This window comes from Hydra vulgaris, chromosome 09 (assembly GCF_038396675.1).
Source record: "Hydra vulgaris chromosome 09, alternate assembly HydraT2T_AEP".
Lineage (NCBI taxonomy): Eukaryota > Metazoa > Cnidaria > Hydrozoa > Anthoathecata > Hydridae > Hydra > Hydra vulgaris.
The window spans coordinates 28,547,501-28,569,537 of NC_088928.1; the positions used below are offsets into that span (position 1 = coordinate 28,547,501).

Here is a 22,037-nt window from a genome sequence, read left to right on the forward strand (position 1 = left end):
TCCATAAAAATAAAAGTGGAGAAAAGCAATGAAATAATATACATTGATTTTTAAAATTCCCGTTATTATATATAAAAAAACTGTAGTTTTATGAACTTAATTTTTATTGTTTTGGAAATTTGTTAAAAAGGCAAAAAGGTATGGCTAAATTAAATACCCTGACGCTTAAATTTAAGATTTTTCAAAAAGTAAAGTTAATGGAAGTGTCCACTGAGAGACTTAGTGGACACTTCCATTAACTCCACTTTTTAAAAAAGATTTATTTCAGGTGTTCTTGTACTTACTAATATATTAGTAATTTCAGTATTTTATATAAACTTTATTTTTTGAACTTGTTGTTTTTTAAAACAGAAAATGAAGTTGAATGCAAAGTTATGTAAATAAAGAATGTCATTTTTTGAGCAAATTTATTTTTTAAAAGACGTTAAGGTGTTAAATTTTTTAAATTAAGCATCCAGGTTTTTATAATTTATATTAAAATATTACAATTAATTATTATTTATTTAAATTTATGTTTTAGTATTAATTTAGTTTTTTGTTTGATGATTTTTATAAATTCAACAAATATTTTAGCTTTAAAACCCCTTTTTAGTTTATTTTTTAAAAATTTTAATGTAATAGTAATTTTATGGTCATTTTGGGACAACCTTATAAAGAGTGTCTCAAAATTAACGCAAGATTTGATTTAAATGGAAAATACAGTTTTTAGTCTTTTGATTGTAATTTTTTATATTGAATCATAAAGAACATAGGATAAGGGTTATTAATGAATTAACACAACTGCAATTGGCCTCCCCGGATTTTCATACACATACGCACTCTGTCACTTTGTCGAAATTTTCCATGACTTTTCTGCACAAATGTAGCTAATTTTCATTGGTGCAATGATGAATCTCCTCCTTTAAAGCAGGCAAGGTTGTGGGCTTGTTGACATGGACCTGTGATTTTAAATAACCTCATAAAAAAAAATCTAATGGTGTTAAATCGTACAATCTAGGGGGCCAATTCTGATCACTGAAGAGAGAGAGTACATGACCTAGAAATGTCTCATGCAGTTATTAAAGTGTTTCATGGGTTGTATAGTATATGGCACCGTCTTGTTAAAACTACATATTGGTCACATAAATATCATTTCAGCAAAATGAACTGGGTTATCATGTCAAGATATCAAGTACCAGTAACAGTCACTGCTTGACCAGCCTCATTTTCAAAAAAGTATGGTCCAATTATGCCTCCAACCCAAAATCCACACCAAACAATTACATGTTGTGGACTAGGCCACTGCCAGTATAAAGATTTAATAAGAGTCACCCTGTAAAATGTTCTTATGCTATAAATAAATAAACTCCAACAAATATAAAATTGATTTGCTGGAGCCCCTTGTTAGTACCCCTCATCCTTTAAAATAAATAATTTTTTTGATTTTCAAAAAAATCATTTGTTTAAAAGGACAAGGGGCGCTAGGAATTTTGTATACAAAAAGTTCATAATTAGAATTCCGGACTCATAATTGCCATAACTTTTGTTTTTACAGTATTTATATTTTAATTTTGCACTATTTCTTATATACAAAATCCTTTATCAACTTCTTTTTTTTTTATTTTACACTGTGCTTCATCAATAAAGGCTCATCAGAAATTTCTGACGAGTTTTTATTGATGATGAGCCAGTGTAAAATGGAATTAAAATTTTGATAAGTTCTACAATTCTACTGATTTATTATTGCTCTGTTGAGTTATTGAGCTCTCTGTTTTGTAGAATACATTTAAAATTATTTGTGTGTGTGTGTGTGTGTGTGTGTGTGTGTGTGTGTGTATATATATATATATATATATATATATATATATATATATATATATATATATATATATATATATATAATCCCCAGAAACATAGGGAAACAAATCCGAAGTTTCCAAAAATGAATTTATGTTGGCAATACATTAAAAACACTCATAACTTTCAGTTCCACACAGAACCAACTCTCCTTCGCCTATAACAGTTATAGGCAAAGGAGAGTTGGTTCTGTGTGGAACTGAAAGTTATGAGTGTTTTTAATCTTGTTTATGTGAAAACGCAAAAACTTAAACAATTTTAATTTAAAAAAATAAGAATTTATTTAATTCAGTTAATCTGCAGTAAGTTGAAGAGCTTTGAACCTGATAGTAACAATCAGATACATGTTGAAGAGCTTTGAATCTGATAGTAACAATCAGATACATGTTGAAGACCTTTGAATCTGATAGTAACAATCAGATACATGTTGAAGACCTTTGAATCTGATAGTAACAATCGGATACAAGTTAAAGAGATTTGAATCTGATAGTAATAATCAGATACATGTTGAAGAGCTTTGAATCTGATAGTAACAATCAGATACATGTTAAAGAGCTTTGAATCTGATAGTAACAATCGGATACAAGTTAAAGAGATTTGAATCTGATAGTAATAATCAGATACATGTTGAAGAGCTTTAAATCTGATAGTAACAATCAGATACATGTTAAAGAGCTTTGAATCTGATAGTAACAATCAGATACATGTTGAAGACCTTTGAATCTGATAGTAACAATCAGATACATGTTGAAGACCTTTGAATCTGATAGTAACAATCAGATACATGTTGAAGACCTTTGAATCTGATAGTAACAATCAGATACATGTTGAAGACCTTTGAATCTGATAGTAACAATCAGATACATGTTGAAGACCTTTGAATCTGATAGTAACAATCAGATACATGTTGAAGACCTTTGAATCTGATAGTAACAATCAGATACATGTTGAAGACCTTTGAATCTGATAGTAACAATCAGATACATGTTGAAGACCTTTGAATCTGATAGTAACAATCAGATACATGTTGAAGACCTTTGAATCTGATAGTAACAATCAGATACATGTTGAAGACCTTTGAATCTGATAGTAACAATCAGATACATGTTGAAGACCTTTGAATCTGATAGTAACAATCAGATACATGTTGAAGACCTTTGAATCTGATAGTAACAATTAGATACATGTTGAAGACCTTTGAATCTGATAGTAACAATCAGATACATGTTGAAGACCTTTGAATCTGATAGTAACAATCAGATACATGTTGAAGACCTTTGAATCTGATAGTAACAATTAGATACATGTTGAAGACCTTTGAATCTGATAGTAACAATCAGATACATGTTGAAGACCTTTGAATCTGATAGTAACAATCAGATACATGTTGAAGACCTTTGAATCTGATAGTAACAATCAGATACATGTTGAAGACCTTTGAATCTGATAGTAACAATCAGATACATGTTGAAGACCTTTGAATCTGATAGTAACAATCAGATACATGTTGAAGACCTTTGAATCTGATAGTAACAATCAGATACATGTTGAAGACCTTTGAATCTGATAGTAACAATCAGATACATGTTGAAGACCTTTGAATCTGATAGTAACAATCAGATACATGTTGAAGACCTTTGAATCTGATAGTAACAATCAGATACATGTTGAAGACCTTTGAATCTGATAGTAACAATCAGATACATGTTGAAGACCTTTGAATCTGATAGTAACAATCAGATACATGTTGAAGACCTTTGAATCTGATAGTAACAATCAGATACATGTTGAAGACCTTTGAATCTGATAGTAACAATTAGATACATGTTGAAGACCTTTGAATCTGATAGTAACAATCAGATACATGTTGAAGACCTTTGAATCTGATAGTAACAATCAGATACATGTTGAAGACCTTTGAATCTGATAGTAACAATTAGATACATGTTGAAGACCTTTGAATCTGATAGTAACAATCAGATACATGTTGAAGACCTTTGAATCTGATAGTAACAATCAGATACATGTTGAAGACCTTTGAATCTGATAGTAACAATCAGATACATGTTGAAGACCTTTGAATCTGATAGTAACAATCAGATACATGTTGAAGACCTTTGAATCTGATAGTAACAATCAGATACATGTTGAAGACCTTTGAATCTGATAGTAACAATCAGATACATGTTGAAGACCTTTGAATCTGATAGTAACAATCAGATACATGTTGAAGACCTTTGAATCTGATAGTAACAATCAGATACATGTTGAAGACCTTTGAATCTGATAGTAACAATCAGATACATGTTGAAGACCTTTGAATCTGATAGTAACAATCAGATACATGTTGAAGACCTTTGAATCTGATAGTAACAATCAGATACATGTTGAAGACCTTTGAATCTGATAGTAACAATCAGATACATGTTGAAGACCTTTGAATCTGATAGTAACAATCGGATACATGTTGAAGTAAAAGATTAGTTTCTTTCAAAAATATTTTATTTTGTTTTATTATTAGTAATAAAAAAAGCCTAAGATATGGTTTGAACCTGTGATTTTGTTAAGTTTTTAAGAAATAGTAAAATATATTTGATACTATACTACTTTTAAAAAGTATATTTGATACTATAAAAACTATAAATTATATTTGATACTATAAAAACTATAAAATATATTTGATACTATAAAAACTATAAAATATATTTGATACTATAAAAACTATAAAATATATTTGATACTATAAAAACTATAAAATATATTTGATACTATAAAAACTATAAAATATATTTGATACTATAAAAACTATAAAATATATTTGATACTATAAAAACAATAAAATATATTTGATACTATAAAAACTATAAAATATATTTGATACTATAAAAACTATAAAATATATTTGATACTATAAAAACTACAAAAGTGGGATAAAACAATAAAAAGTTTTTGAGCTACTAAAACACTTAGAAAAAGTTTGGAATTGTTTTAGGTAGCACCATTGGAGAATTTTTAAAAGATCAAAAATCGAAAGTTGGAACAAGAGGAAGATTTCAAATTGTTACAGTTTATAAAATAACAGCTGCCAGAGAAAAAGAAAGAAAGAGAGAGAAACTAACGAGCAACTAAAAAGATATATTAAGTTGGCTGCTGTGGAAATTCAGTACGGTTTCAATCTGGATGCTGAGTTATTTGATAGCAATAATAAATTTAAATCTGATCCAGGCTTTTCTAAAATAGTGCTAGTTGAAAAAAGTTATACTCATTAAACAAACTTGACAAAGGCTGCTATAAGGTTTGAAATAAGTGATGCTGCAGCAGCTGCATTAGCAACAGCTGTATGGACTATGGAGTTGTAAAAAAATGTGATAAATCACAAATAATCTCAGAAAAAAAATTTTCGAGAAAAAAAAAAAGAATCAGCAGCATCATAAGTTCTAAACACTTTGCTGATGTTAAAGAATTAAAAGTTATTGGAATAGATGGAAAAATTGACAAGTCTACATTAGTACATTCCGTCAAGTACAACACTGGTGAAGATCCTATTATTGTAGCTTAACCAAAGAAGAAAATTTACAGCAGAGTATGGGCCAACATCAAACAAGAACATTTACAGCAAAACAAAAACATTTACAGCAGAACCAAACAAGAACATTTACAGCAAAACCAAACAAGAACATTTACAGCAGAGTATTGGCCAACATCAAAAAATTATTTAACTCATGTAGTTATACCTAATAGAACTGAGGCTATCATGGCAAATGCTACTGCTGATGTTTTAACAGAATATAATAGTGTTCATAGAACATAACTCTTCATGAACAGCCATTGGTTGAATTTATTCCAATACAGTCTGTAATTACAGTCTGAAATTACAGAAAATACAGTCAGCGTTATTTGTTAACAGTGAAGTAATAAGCGATCTTAGTACATACCAGCGAAAGCTATATGAGTACTGTGTTTGTATCTCAAAAGGTTTGAGATACCAAGACAGTACTCATGTCATGCTAGATGGCTAACTTTGGCTCTAAGATTAATGATAGTTTATGTTAGGAGTGATAAACCATTTCCTGAGTTATTAGTAATAACTAAATATATTGTTCAAGATATTGTGTAATGTTTGCCATTAAGTACTTTGGAAAATACAAAGATGCTTGTCAACTTCTTTACAAAGCCATTCAATTAGTCAAGCTTCAAGATAGCAGATTCGGAGCATTGTTTTTAAGAACTTACAAGGAAACTCATATTGCTGTTTGCAAGAAAATTTCCTGTACTGCATGCTGCTGGATGAAAATCTGAATATAAGAAACCAAGCCCTCAACCAAATCCTAAAAATAAGAACATGGAAAGAAGGCATTAATTTTAAAACAAATCTTAAACCTAAATCTATAATAAAAATAAACTGATTATATTCAGGTTGAGCCCCCAATAACTCTTAGCATAACATCTGCAAATCTAAGAGAGGCTATTGAATCAAATCGTAAACTCTTTATAATTGACATGCCAATCAATTCTCAATCTGTGGAGAGAGCAGTACAATTAACCTTTAAGGCATCTAAACAAGTTTATGGTCAAGAAAAGCAACATAAATTGATTTTGACAAAAAACCAAAGTCTAAAAGCGAATAGAAGAAACGTAAGAAAGGTGTGACTATTTTATAAAATGAATGTCTAATATTTTAGTTATATTTTTTTTTTGCAAGTTATTCTTTCACTGCTAAATAAAATATTTATTGTAGGCAATAATCAATGTTTAGTTTATTAAATTTCTAATTATAAAAACCTCCAGGACCGGTCTTCTAGGGGGGTGCAGAGGGGGAAATGCACCAGGGCTCCACAATTTGGGGGTCTATAAACGGTCATGAATTTCTCAATAAAACTTTTTTTTTAATGTAAATAACTTAATAATTATTTAAAATGACTAAAATACATGTATATTATACTTATTATAACTTTTGGTAAATCTTAGTTTTTGATGTCTTTGAAATCTTTGATTTTTCTGTTTTTTATCTTTAAAACTTTTTTTTTCAACCTACTGCAGAAATTCAAGAACACTTTATATTTGTATACCACCAAAATTTTTGTTGCATCTGGGCCCCCAGAAGTAGAAAACCGGCACTTTAAACATCTATAAAATAAGCTACAGAATATATCAAAATGACTGTAAAGGAAAAAAAATGTGATTATTCTATCCAATTTCCCAAAGAGAATGTAACTTAAAAAAAATAGTAAGTAATTGTTTTGTGTTATTAACATTGTAATTAGAGAAGTGCCGGGTACCTCTTGATTTGGTGGTTTTACCGGCTACCCGGAATCTGCCAGTTTGTTGATGTTTCCGTCACCAAGTATCTTTAGAAATATTTTTAACAGACATAACCTTTAAGTGCTGTAGCTAATAAATAATAAAAACAATAAAACAATTTTTCTTTTTGTATTACTTTAAATTGTGTAGAAATATTATTTACCAGGTAAAAAATAGTGCTTCAACCAATAAACTTCTTGATAGTTTCAGAAGTTAATGATTCCTAAGTACTAAGTCTAGATGTGTCTCACTTAAATTATTTTTTAAATATATTTTTGCTATATTATATTGCAAAACATTGATAGCAGATAATATTGCAAAAAAGATACTTAATATGATATTTATTTATGATAAGTTAAATGCTAAATTCAAAAAATTATATTTGGATAGTTTTACATCACTTAATAATTTTGAAGTTATGTTTTTGTTTTCAGTTTTTCTGCAATGCTTTTTTATAAAAGCAATATTAAAAGTATTTTATTAGATTCAAAATATTTTTATAATTTTCGAAATATTTTCATGTATAGATCTATAAATTGTACGAATCCTTTGATACAGATATAAAAACTGTAAGTAAAATGAAATAATATGAGAATATGAAAGAAAGAAAAAGAAAAAGAACGAAAAAAAAACAAGTAATTGCTCACAGCCTTAACTAAATTTAGGTTTTCTGAATTGTGTCCAAATTAATTTCAACGTTTCTGTAAGAGTATAGTCTACAGATCACTATGTATATAGTCAACCAAATCAGAAAACTCCTATTAAGTAATTATAGCATTTTAAAGATTTTTTTGCGCCTTTTATTTTGCACCTTTTTTTGCAAGTGTTTTGCGTCATTTTTTGGTCCGCCATGTTTTCATTCAAAATTTTATTGTAAAAGTTACAGACAATTTATTGGAAATGAATAATACAGATGGTATTACATAGTTTAAGAGTGGATAATCACATAATCAGAATGTTTTAAATCATCAAAGTATTTACAAATACAAAATTAAAAACTATTTCTTCTTGAATTGAATCACTAAAAAATATCAACATTTAGATCAACTTGTCTAAGAGAAACAAGATGTTTTCCATTATAAGAACTTAATGCCCTAACTAAATTATGTCCATAATTAGAATTATTTGCGGACAACTTGTACCGGTTCCACGAGGCAGTTTTGAAGAGGTAGTGAACACTTTCTCCTGAATAAGTTTCAAGGCCCATTTTTTTTGTTTTACAGAATTTAGATACATGATTAAACAGGATATGAAATTTTAGTATTAAAGTAACACCATGTTCCAACATCAAATTTTTATAGCAGGTTTTTAAATTTTCGATATTAGTTTTAAAGTTTTCATCAAGTCCGGATTCAAAGCATGACTCAACAACTAAATTTAACAACTTTAAGCATTCTCCAAAAGACTTTAGTTTAATTGGCAGCTTATTATTAAAGACTTCCCACATTTTAAGAATTTTTCGAGAAGAATTTCCATTAAATTTTCTACTATGCTGACCAGTCTTAATAGTTTGCAACTGTTTGTAAATCTTTTTTATATTCATTTCTGACCAAATCCGCTCCATGTTATTCATTACATGGTTGACAGTTCCCTCCATTATATGAAGCTCCAGTAAAACAAGTCTATCTGCAAGAAATTCAGAGGGGTTACAGCGTTTCTTCTTTTTTCATCAAATCTATACTTATTAATTTTTTTATATAATAAGTTTTACTCCAAATGTTGCATCATTTTATTGGGCAGAATTAAATTTGTAATATTATTGTGATTTTACCTTATCATATTAGCAAGTTTTATCATTTGATGGTTACATAAGGAAAGAGAATTCTGAATATAAAGAAGATTTTTGTGAGTAAAATTGGCTGTTTTTTGAGTATTCTCAGATCCAATAGATAGTTTCAGTTTACTACCTCCTGTCTTCAATGAAATGGTGTTACCACTTTCACTACATAGCTTTTTTTTAATAACGTGAGAAGCCATTTGTTCCTTGACATCTAAATAACTTACAAAACTATGGAGACTGAATGAAAAAGGTTACGACAACTTTACATTGTTAAAAAGTTTATAGGTTCAAAAGCTTACAAAGGTTTTTTTAAATTAAAATTATCATTTTTGATTTATTATTCTTAACATTTCTTTCACTTATCTCTCTATTAGTAATGCAAATTAATACGGTTTTTCTAATACCTTGATATCCGGATGCAGCTGATATGTTATTTCTGAAAAAAATAAATTACATTTACGAACTTGTTTTCTATAGAACATGGTATACAACCTTTCACAGTCAAATAATCAAAGTTATAAAAACGTTTTCTCCCTGAGCGTTGTTGCATTGCATTTAGGATGCAATCCTCTTTTAACTTTAGTCAGACAAGAACTACATTTTAAAACTTTTTATACCAGATTTTTTCTTGGGTATCCTTCCCTGCGTTCTTGCAATTTTGCATACTTCTTAGCTGCAAGTTTTTAGTTTCCTGAATTTATATAAAAAATTATAATTTTATATTTCTTTACAACAGATATACAAATGAAATAACATTTTACCCATTTCGTGTTTTAGCCAGGATAGTCATCTTTGACCAGTCAATGTCAAAATTAATTTTCTGCCTGAGATCAACAACATTTGTTCTTTCAACTATAACCCTACACCTCAAAAAGATAAAGATATGCTAGTACCAAGCAAAATGTGGTTTGGTTCATTTATCAAATCTTATTTCTTTGAGTTCAACAAGGTATCTGATTTTTCAGTTATCTGAATGGTTTTACGTTTATGACATATATACTTTTTATATATATTTATAGTTAGTTAAAAATCATTACTTATACCAACCTTGGACACAATTCAGTAGGGTATCGATCATCAGCAATGTTATAATCCAAAAAACAGCTCTGAAATTTAGAAATTATATGGCTTTGGCTGTTTATTTTCATATTACATTTGCGACTACAAAAAAGACATACTTTTTCTCTGTTCTTTTGATGATCCAAAATAGTCTGAGGATTTGATTTACCGATTCTTAAAAATTTTTTAAACAAAATTTGTTCTATGATTGTCTTTTGCAATTAAGTTTGTGGCAGAAAAAATGGCAAATTAAAGATGGTCGTAAAAGACAAAAGAAGCGCGAAAAAATCTTTAAAATGCCATAATTACTTAATAGGAGTTTTCTGATTTGGTGGACTATATACACAGTGATCATTAAAATATTTCAGAAAACGTTGAAATTAATTTTGACACAATTCAGAAAACCTAAATTTAGTTAAGGCTAACAGTGTACTTCCTTTTAATGCTTAGAACACAAGAAAAAAAAACATTATTTGCAATTGAAGGTCCATACAAAAAATGAGTAGGGAGAAGGGGCGTGCTTCCTGATGTTTCTGAGGCAACCAACCTACTACTGCACCACAGCTGCTATAAACATAAAAATATTGCATAGGGGGTTTTAATTATTTCAGGGTAGTTTTTTAGTTTCAGGGGGTTTTAATTATTTTTTAGCCGTTTTTAAAAATCTAAATTCTGTTTAAATGAATTTTTTAATCAAATATTATCGGAAAAGTTATTTGATCGTCTACTTTTTAATTTTTTCGAACGCTGATAAGGTTTTTCATTTGTCCCAGACAAAAAATCATAAATGAAATTAAAGTGAAATACAGCAAAAAAGTGTCCTCTAAATTATTTTTTATTTGATTTAATTTTTTTTATTCTTACTTTTTTTAATGACTTGCCGGTTAAAAGTTTTTACAGAATTGGGGACCCGTCATTTCCTGGTTGCTGCACACCTCTAATTGTAATACACAAATGCTAGGGTAACTCTTTACGATTTAAAAAAAATAATTAATCACATGTGGGTTCTCAGAACTTCAAAAGCGGCAATTTTAGTGATTAACAAACCAATGAAAATGTGCTTCATTGAAAGAAAAAAAAGGTGAAAATGTGTATGATTGCTTAGGATGATTTTGCTTGAAAAATCAGCATCCATTTGTTGATGCTCAATAATCCCTTCAACATACTCTCCTTGCTGTGCATGGTCATCAGGCTTCAGTTGTTGTATTAATTGAATTTTGTAAGCATGAAGAGTCTTCATTGAAGACACAGATCTTTAGTGAGAATACACTGTAGAGAGCTTCTTGAAATTTGCACTTCCTGTCCACTACGCCGAATTGAGGTTCCTAGATTGTCACTGACACTCTTACGCACTGATTCAATATTGACATTTGAACGACTCGTTTTTGGACGACCATTGTGTCTAGCATTTCCAAAGGATCCTGTCTTCCAGAATTTTTCATAGTTGACATAGTTAAAACACTACTCGGGCCATATTTTATATGAAATTTTTAAACTGCAGCCACCAAGCTTTCATTATTTTTGAAATATTATTCAATAATGAAGACATGTTGTTCTATCTTGTAACGCTCCATTTTTAATAACCCTAAACTGTCAGCTGTCGATTTGTTTTTTTTTTAGGAATGTCGGCACTTTACGACATAAATGGCAGCAAGTTTAAATCTTGCGTTAATTTTGGGACACCCTATAGAATCTAGTTATTTTTATTGTGTTATTTAAGACGTAACATTAGTTTTCACTCTAATATTTTAGTTTTGAGAAAAAGCCTTTTACCTATGTATTTAATGTGCTTAAGCATATGTTAAGCACACAAGAGTATTTTAAAATACTTTTTGTATTACCTTTTGAAAAACCTAGTTTTTTAAACTTATAATAGTTTTATATTTTGAGCATACATACATTCATAGATACATACATACATACATACATACATACATACATACATACATACATACATACATACATACATACATACATACATACATACATACATACATACATACATACATGCATGCATGCATTCATGCATTTATGCATACATACATACATACATACATACATACATACATACATACATACATACATACATACATACATACATACATACATACATACACAAAATCTATTGCAGTTTTAAAAAATGTTTTAAGTTGCAACAAAATGTAAAAAAGTTCTCTAAAAAATATCTTTTTATCAGATTCGCCTACAAAGCTATAAGAAATTCGCAGATGGAAAAACGCGTTTGATGGTCTCAACTGACATTGCTTCTCGTGGACTAGATTCTTATGATGTAAGTGATATATTTATTAAAAAAAGTTTCACAACTACATGATAATTAAATTATTTTATTGTTTTTAGATTACTTTAGTTGTAAATTTTGATTGCCCATTCAATGCTACTGATTATATTCATCGCTCTGGGAGAACGGGTCGAGCTGCATCATGTTTTTCTAAAAATGAGGAAGTTTTAACATTTGTTACTCAAAATAAAGAATTTCTTTTTGCAAAAAAAGTGCAGGTATTTTTTTTCTTTTCATTGTTAGGTCATAAAATATAAGACATGTTTTACAGTTTAAAAGTATTATAATCATTGTAATACTGAATTTAATGCTGGTGTTTGACACGAAAGTCACAGCAGCCATTACACCCGATTTAATGGCAAGAAAGTTTCACGGCACTTTTTGTATCAGAAAATGTGAATGAATGTGTATGCAAATATCTAATTTATGTAAACCTCAAATTATGTAATGTCAAAATGTATATCAAGTTTTACAGTTTTACTTTTACTTTAAATCTGATTTGCAGCAATATTTTCTTAGTTTTGATTTAAAGCATTTATTTATCGTTTTATAAAGTCAATTAAATACTTTTAAAACTTTCATCGAACAATACGCCTTAGTGGCCAAAGTGGTTAGGTTGCATTCTGAAATAAATCGCCATTATTCAATTTTCAATTATGGATTAAATTTTGAACCTCTTGCCTATAAAACAAGCGCTCTACCACTACACTAGTACCACGGTTACAAATTAAAACATTAAGTTTGATAAAATTTCAGACAAATTAAAACATTAAGTTCTATTGTTGATATATGAAGATAAAGTATATTATAACAAACAAAAGGGAGAGAGTTTTTAAAAAGCTTAAAATTGCTTTAAACATCAAAACAACAGTAGAAATTTGTTACGCTTATGCTACGATAGAAATACTTAAGGTAATTAGTTAGGGCTAAATAGGTTAGGTAATTAGTTAAGACTATGACAATGCACATTAGAAAGACAACCTTTTTTTCATTGGAAAAAAGATTTAACATTCAAACTTTTATTTTCTTCAAAATTAAAAAACAGGGCAAGGTCCTTAATGGTCTGGAAAAAAATGTAATGAAACCTAAAAGAAACTTAATAAATCTTAACAAAGATTTGACAGATTTATTTTACCACTAAATTCCGGTTCGTGCAACAACTACCAAAGTGTTTAAATTTTTTAAAGTTATGTTATAAATTAGTTTTTTATTCATAACATTAAAATGTAGACAATATGTATTGTTTTTCTTCCACTTACTTAAAAATATTGAAGTAAGGTATAAGTATAATGGGAAAATAGAACCAAGACCCATATTTTATTGGTCAAGAATGCAAGTTTGTTGTTAATTTATACTCTACTGTTTCTTATTTTAATACTCTGCATTTTTTATTTATTTTTTCATTCCTTTAGTTTTCTTAATTTCTGATAAAACAATATTATTTGTAAGATGTTCTTTTTTACTCTTGATTGTTTTTATTTTGGGATTAAGGTTTTGTTTTTTATTTATCTAAGAATAAAAGATTCTGTGCGAGTTTTGCACTCTTAACTAAACCTATTTTGTATTCTCGACTAGATCTTTTGATTTATTTTGTAACATTAGTAAAGATTTTGTTGAATGTCTTTAGATATTCTTGACTTAATTACGTAACTTTAGTTTTCACTCTAATTTTTAGTTTTGAGAAAAAACCTTTTACCACAATTAAGTACCCTTGTTTGTTTTTTTTTTTAAAATAAGGCTTGTTAGCTTTGTTTCTTTTTTAAAAAAAAAAAGCTACTTAATCGTGGTTATAACCCTCTCTCAACTCTATGATTCCGAAATATGAACCTTGATGACCAAGGTCATTGCGCGTTTTATTAAGTGTATATATATATATATATATATATATATATATATATATATACACACACTTATTAAAACAAATTAAACAATAAGTTTTTTTGTGCTTTTTTTCATAAAAAAATGTTTTCTGTAAAACACTTCTGTAAAAAATTCATAATAAATGGGGCCAGGGTATAACCAGGTCAAGATAAATGGGGTCTGGGTCTTAGCAGCTCAAATTGAAATTTAAAAACACATTTAATCGTCAGGAATATTTAATCTAAAAATTGCATATTTCAATCCTCGGAATTAGAGTCGGCATTCGGCAATGCCAACCTAACTGCCGACCTGAAATGGCTTGAGGTCAGCCAAAAATTGTTGACCTTGTTTCTATGTTTTATGGTAAGACCTTTGTATCAAATAATTTTTTCCAACCTGATGCCGACCTCTAAAAGATTGAGGTCGACAAATTATTGCCGACATTATTTTTCCTAATTCCGAGGGTTGCATATTTGCTTTTGAAAAAAGTTTCATTAAAACTAGACAATAATCCGTCTGTCTTTTTTTTCCTGTGAACTTTGGGAAGTTAGATGAGAAAGATGGTTGAAAAATCATTCAGAAAAATATTTATTAAATATTTTTAACAACAGGGGTACTAAACTGCTTTTGTAAAAAGTTAAATGAAAATGTATGAATAAAAAGAAATTTCATTTATTTCCTACTCAAAAACATCTTCTTTTTTTTTATAATGCAACTGTAAAGATTTAATTTAAAACAAATTTAAATCTTTTCAAATGGCCAGAAAATAAACAATAAAAACCCCCCTAAAACTGCAAAAAATTGTTTTTTTATAGTATCAAAGTAAAGCCACAGGAACATATTTGTTCTTGTAGATTGTAAAATCCATTAGCGCAAAAACCTAAGTTTTCTCGTCTGACTTTCCAAAGTTCACGAGGAAAAAAAAGTTAGACAAAATATTATATTTAATTATTATACTTAATATTAACACTTAATTATTAAGTTACTCTATTATAACAAGTCGCTAAAGACTTAATTTTTCTCAAAACTGTTAACATGAAAATTTTTTTAGTTTTACACATTTTATTTTTGTAAACCCTCAATTTAGCTTTTTTGTCCCATCTTCGACCCTTACCACAAAAAAAAATTTTAAAGATGCTCTTTTCTATATTTATATAGCTTTTTTTTTTGGTCTGCTGTAAAAGGGAAAATAATTATATATTTTTTTGGTCTGCTGTAAAAGGGAAACTAATTAAAAAGAGAAAAACATAAGACAACTAATAATATTAAAATATAAATAGTGTTGTATTATAACTAAAGTTATATTCAAGTTTTTGTAAAAGATTATTCATATAAATAAAAATATATTCAAAGGATAGATACAGAAGATAGTATACAGAAGATAGTATACAGAAAAAGGTAGGAAAGATGCATTTGCTAAAGCTTATTGAAAACCTGTCAAAAAGAGAAAAAATAGGAGATGATTTTTAACCAGATACATTGTTGTTATCCAGATGCATTGTTGTCACAGTTATTCAGAACTTGTTTGTTAGAAGTGTTTCGACATGAAATCTTTCTTAACATCCTCTTTACCCATGGCAGTTGCTGCAGTGTGGGAGTGTCTGAAGCGGCCAGCCAGCAAGCAATTTTTGAAATGTATTTAAGTGAATTATGAATATTAAAATAAAAGAAAAAAATTTCCCTCATTTTAAAAAAGGAAAGAACACGATTTTAATAGCATGATGAGAAGACCTTCCTCTGAAAGAAGATATATGTTTTTGGATAGATTCACTGTCACTTTCTGTTAATTCATGTGGCTGATTTTTATGTTTGCCTCTACCATCAATTGGAGGGCGACCTAAAAGAACAAAATTGTATAATGTTTATATACACAAATATATATATATATATATATATATATATATATATATATATATATATATATATATATATATATATATATTAGTTTGTTTCTTTTCTCACTACTAATATTTTTAAGACATGCAAGTTGAATACAATTACAGTCTGCCCCAATAATGTGGCTCGATAAATTAGGTATTTTTTTTTCTATTCTTGGAATTAATATTAATCTTTCTTTTTCTTGATATTTCTGTAACCACCAGACTATCATTGCAAACCATTTTATTTTTTGTTTACTTTTTTCTGCGGCTTTTTATTCAATCAATACTTGCGGTATAAAGGAATCACATGGTTTCGTAAACTATAAAAACTTCGGACAGGTGTTTCCAAATGTAACCCTGCACATCACCGATTGTTCCATTTGGTTATGTTTAATTTATCCTCTTTTTTAAGGACTGGACTGGTTTTTTCACTTGGTAATTAAAAAATATGCTTAAAAAATAAAATGCTTGTTTGAAAAATAATAATAACTCAAAAATTTCAAAAATGTGACATTACTGGTTTTTCCACTGAGGTTTTCATATATATATATATATACTTAGGTTGTTAGAGAAGTTCATAGAACTTCATCTATAAAGATACAATGAGACAGGAAATAATTAAATATTTATATATTATTTTAAACTGTGTTTAATTATGAACATTTTAAGTACTTGTTGAAGTATTTTGAATATTTATTTAAAAAGTTATTCAAATTTATTATATGCGTTTAAAAAAAAAAAAATTTAATGGAAAAATTTGAATATCAAGCATATATTAAAACCCGTGCTCTACTTGGAGTTTCAGCACAAGCCATACCCGATGAATTGGTTTTAGTTCATGGTGACCAAGCTCCAAAATATAGTACAGTTGCCAAGTGGGCTACTTTATTTAGAGATAGTAGAGAGAGTCTCGAAGATGATCCTCGTTCAGGGCACCCTCAAACCACATATACAGCTGAGAATATTGAACGTGTGCGGGCCATTATTGAAGAAAATCCGCATGCAGCACATGATTTAATTGAAGCCCTGACATTGGTTAATCGTTTTACAATCAACAAAATTATTTACAATGCACTTAAAAAAAGAAAATTCACGTTGGATACCCCACGAGTTAACCAATCAAAATCGCAAGAATAGAGTTGAGACATGTAAGGAAAATTTAGCCCTTTTCAGAAACGGCCCATGAGGACTATGTGATATTATTACAGGGGATGAGTCGTAATTTTATTTGAGACAAGTTGGACATAAGTCGGCTAACGCTAATTGGGTCGGTGAAGGTGAAAGTCTAAGAACTATAGTAGATGGTTTCAGCCAAAAAACATGTTCTACATCTTCCTCAAAACAACAGGTGTTGTTCATTTGCAAATATTATATAAAAAATTGTTTGAAACCACTTATAAGTGCAATAAATAAGCAAAGACCTAAAACAGGCACTCAAAATTTCAAATTTCTCCATGATAACTCTCCATGATAACTCTCCATGATAACTCTCCATGATAATTGAAATTTCTCCATGATAACTCTCCATGATAACTCTCCATGATAATTCAAATTTCTCCATGATAACTCTCCATGATAACTCTCCATGATAACTCTCCATGATAACTCTCGACCCCATGTGACTCAATCTGTCACAAATTGTCTAAACCAAGCTGGAATTACAATAGTTCGTCACCCACTATACTCACCAGCTTTAGCTCCATCCGATTATTGGCTATTCCACTTGATAAAAAAAAGTCTTGATGGCGATACTAACGTCGAAAGTCAAAAAACTCGCATAACCAAGCTACTTCAAAGTATACCCAAAGAAGAGTATAAAAAAACGTTTGACAAATGGCTTGAAAGGATGCAACTTTGTATAGATAGTGATGGACATTATTTTGAACATTTAATAAAATAAAATTAAAATAACTCTTTTTTTTTTTTTTTTTTTTTTTATAGGGGAGTTCTACGAACTTTCCTAACAACCTAAGTATGTGTGTGTGTATATATATATATATATATATATATATATATATATATATATATATATATATATATATATATATATATATATACACACTTCTGTAGATTTTTTTCGATATTTTCTTCATATTCAATCTCATTCTCCGAATATTCAATAAAAAATTCTCCTTCAGTCTCTCCATCAGTTTCCGTTTCTGTTTCATATATATATATATATATATATATATATATATATATATATATATATATATATATATATATATATATATATATATATATATATATATATATATATATATGTATGTATATGTGTGTGTGTATATATATATATATATATATATATATATATATATAAAATTTTGAATAATCACTCCCAAATTTAAATTTTTGTTTATATATATATATATATATATATATATATATATATATATATATATATATATATATTTATATATATAAAATAAAACAAAAATTTAAATTTGGGAGTGATTATTTAAATTTTTATTAAATTAATGCAAATTATTTGCTCAAAAGTAATTAGACTAAGTACATCTATAAAAATTTTGAAGTTTCATTCATTAGTCAAAGAATTTTTTGAATTTTCATTCAAAAAATTCTTTGACTAGCTTAAATATGTGCTTCTGATTGCTGTCATATTGCAAAGTCTAATCGTGTGACATTTTTTTCTTTGCATATGTTAACATGTCCTTGATTATCTGTTTATACATGTTTTTTTCATAGTGCCTTGAATTTGTTAGATTAGATTTACTCCATCAAAGCTAAATATTGATATTGATAGTCAGGCCATACTATAACATTCTTTTCGTCAAGCCAAGATTTTACAAGCCTTGCATGCTTCAAGTTGTTGTGCACTGTAATCCAAGTAACAAGTTATCATCAGAACACAGCTTTGCTACATTTTGTAATATATTTTTGTATTTGTATTGATCCAAATTTCCATCAATTTTGACCAGTTGACTAATAGCATTCCAGCACATAGCACCCCAAACATTATTATTTACTCTTCTGCGTTGAGCAGATACAATGGGTTGTTTTTTTTTGTCTCATAGAACGCCTAACATGTTTACAACAGTTTTGAACCAATTCGCTAGAACAGATTAGTCGACGCGAAATTTGAGAAATGTTAAGCCCATTGGACAACATGTTTAAAATTATTTTACTTTTGTCTGCAGAGCAATGTTTGTTTCGCCCCATCTTCAGTTACCACAAGAAAATTAAATGTACCATACAAATAATATTTAGGGTCATTTCGGATAAAGCGAGCCGGTCACCTAAATATTGCAATTTTACGAAATCAAATTATGCTTTCGATTTATAACAATTTATTTAATATTAGTTATTCATTTTAAAGTCTAATGAATATTTTAAAAACAGTTGCTAAGCAATTATTTTCGCGGTGGTATAATTATAATCATTCGAGTAGTAACAAAACGTTTTTTCGCTTTAAGACCTTATATTTTGTTTAGCTTCAATTAAGAAAAGTGAGTATTTCATATTTGACACTATTTATAGTAAATATGATTGTAATATTAGTAATATGAGAAACTATTTCAAAAAATACAGTGTTGATATGTATTTGAGCGATGATAAAGTTTTTAAATCGAATTTTCAACCTGGCTCGGTTTTGCATAACTGTTAGCATAAACTGCATAAACTGAGCCAAGGGCATTCAGGTAAACCGAGCCATTGGCTCACTTTTCCAAAAATTGCAATAATAAATAAATGTAAAAAATATTATAAATTTTTTTGCTTTTTGACCCACATGAATTGTTAATTTATTGGAATTTTTTATATTTTTACAGAATGGTACGTTATCAACCGATCACGGCCCGAAGAAGCCAAAAATCTCAAGGAAAACAAAAATTGTCCAAGCAGGTACCGGCAATTCGAGGACAACATCGAAGTCCAAAAAAACAAAGTCATGCAGGCACAAAACTAAATTTATGGCAAAAAGGAAATATGGCTCAGGCTGGCTTTCGTGCTACTGGCTTGTTTCCATTTAATGCCAAAGCTATTCCTGAAGAGGCTTTTGCACCAAGCACCATTACAGAAAGAAAATTAGATTCAACAGCCTCGAATTCTCAGCCCAATATGTTGTCAAATATTGAAAATTCTTGTTTGCCACTGCGATCGAGTATTGAACAGCCACCTATACCTAATGCAGCTATGAATTTGCAGTTGATTTCTGTGACCGAATCCGTTGACATAATTAATCTGAATGAAATGCAATTGCCAGATATTTCAAATAGTTCTAGTGCTAAACTTGTTGATACAGCTAATAAAGATAATATTAATGCATCTAATTCTAATACTCGCCTAGATAAGCAGCATGAGCAACATGTCAATACTGATATTGCTGGTAGTACTTGTTTGCCTACCACTGATGAAAATGCAATTGTGTCAATTGAACAAGCAGACCTCGATGTGTCTTTCGAAAACTTGATGCCAGTGCCACACAGAGATCGACCACAAAGCAGTCGGCCACGTAAGAAACCACCATCTTATGAATTGACATCAGAAGAAAATGTAGCATTTATTCAAGAAAGAACCAAACCAATAACAAAAAAAGCAGCTAAAGAGAAAGAGACCAGCAAAGAAAAGAAACAGAAGAAAACTGTTAAACAGAAGGTTATAAAGAAAAAGAAAGAATCCAAAAAAGAAAAGAAACAAAAAGAAGAGGACATTTGCAAATATTGTGGGTTTGCATATGGTGAAGCAACTGATCCTCTCATTGATGATGAATGGATTGAGTGTGACGCGTGCCGTGATTGGTTACATGAGAGCTGTATCGAAATAACCGTGCGTGGACAACTATGTGCTGATTGTGTTCAAACAACAACTAAGTAAATTAACTCTAGTTAAGACTTGATATTTTGCATTTTGTACTGCATCATTGATCTGCAGCTTTAGCAGTATTATTTTTATTAGACTAGTCGCTGACATTTTTATATTGCTTTTGTTCTTTAAAGTTTTTGCATTGTATGCATTTGAGGTTAATGTTTGCAAACTTTTAATACCAGTTTACTATATCGTAGGTAATAAAGTTAATATTAATATAGTAAATATTATTTGTAATAATACTTCCAATTTTGTAAATTTTTGTTTGAAATAAAAGCTAAATGGCTCACTTTAGAATAATCATATAAGCTATTGGCTCGCTTTACCAATAATGGTGGCTCACTTTATAAATTTGTTAATATAAAGCGAGCCTTTCCTATGTATCATATATAGTTTACTTGGCTCACTTTATATTAGTGTAGCTCACTTTACATTATATCATAGTTTAGGTATCTGTTATAGAGTTTTCTAGTACAAGAAGTATTAAGATATCTCACATAGTTATTAATACACACTGATTTTAGTTTTATTGGCTCGCTTTATCCGAAATGACCCTACAATGTCTTGTTCCAGTACTCACTTATTTTATTGAATAAATTTGCATATGCTATTTTTTTGAACACGCCGAAACTAAAATTTCACAATTTTTCGCATCCAAGACAGTAATGAAGGTTCAATTTTAAATCGGAACTTACATTATTGATATTTATGAAAAATGTATTGTAAGTTAAAAGAAATGTAATATAGTTAATAAAAAATGCCTTACGTTTCTGAAAAAAATTCTATATTTAGAACACAAACGGTACGCTATTCAACATTCCAACTTGTTCTAGCCTTTTAATGACGATATCTTCGTGTTCAACATGCCATCTATGATTTCCCTGATAGAGAGAAATCACAAAATGATTTCTAATGTTAATTGATAGTAAAGTACAATAGTAATATCTTTTATATATATAAAGTTGGTATAAGTCAATTTTTCCTCATTTTTAGATATTTAAGGGTTTATTAAATTAAATGTAAAAAAATCCCAACATGCAAAGAAAAAAAACTCTGCTACTATGTTAACATAAAATATTGGTCTTTTAAAGTATGTAGCATTTGTATAGCTATTGTTACCAGAAACTTAACTCTGGAGGGTCTAAATGACTTGCACCACTATCAACCTGGACAGAAAATAAAATAAAATGACTTGCAG

At 28.9% G+C, this 22,037-nt stretch overlaps 1 protein-coding gene across 2 annotated transcripts in view; it reads left to right on the plus strand.

The window, feature by feature from the left end:
- The window catches only part of LOC100205532 (uncharacterized), a 109,028-nt gene that overhangs the window by 86,103 nt on the left and 888 nt on the right, over positions 1–22,037 (plus strand). For both annotated transcript variants that reach the window (XM_065805236.1, XM_065805237.1), the window contains 2 exons: positions 12,174–12,266; positions 12,335–12,493. In XM_065805236.1, coding sequence (XP_065661308.1) covers positions 12,174–12,266; positions 12,335–12,493 — 252 coding nt within the window. The remainder of the gene's footprint in view (positions 1–12,173; positions 12,267–12,334; positions 12,494–22,037) is intronic.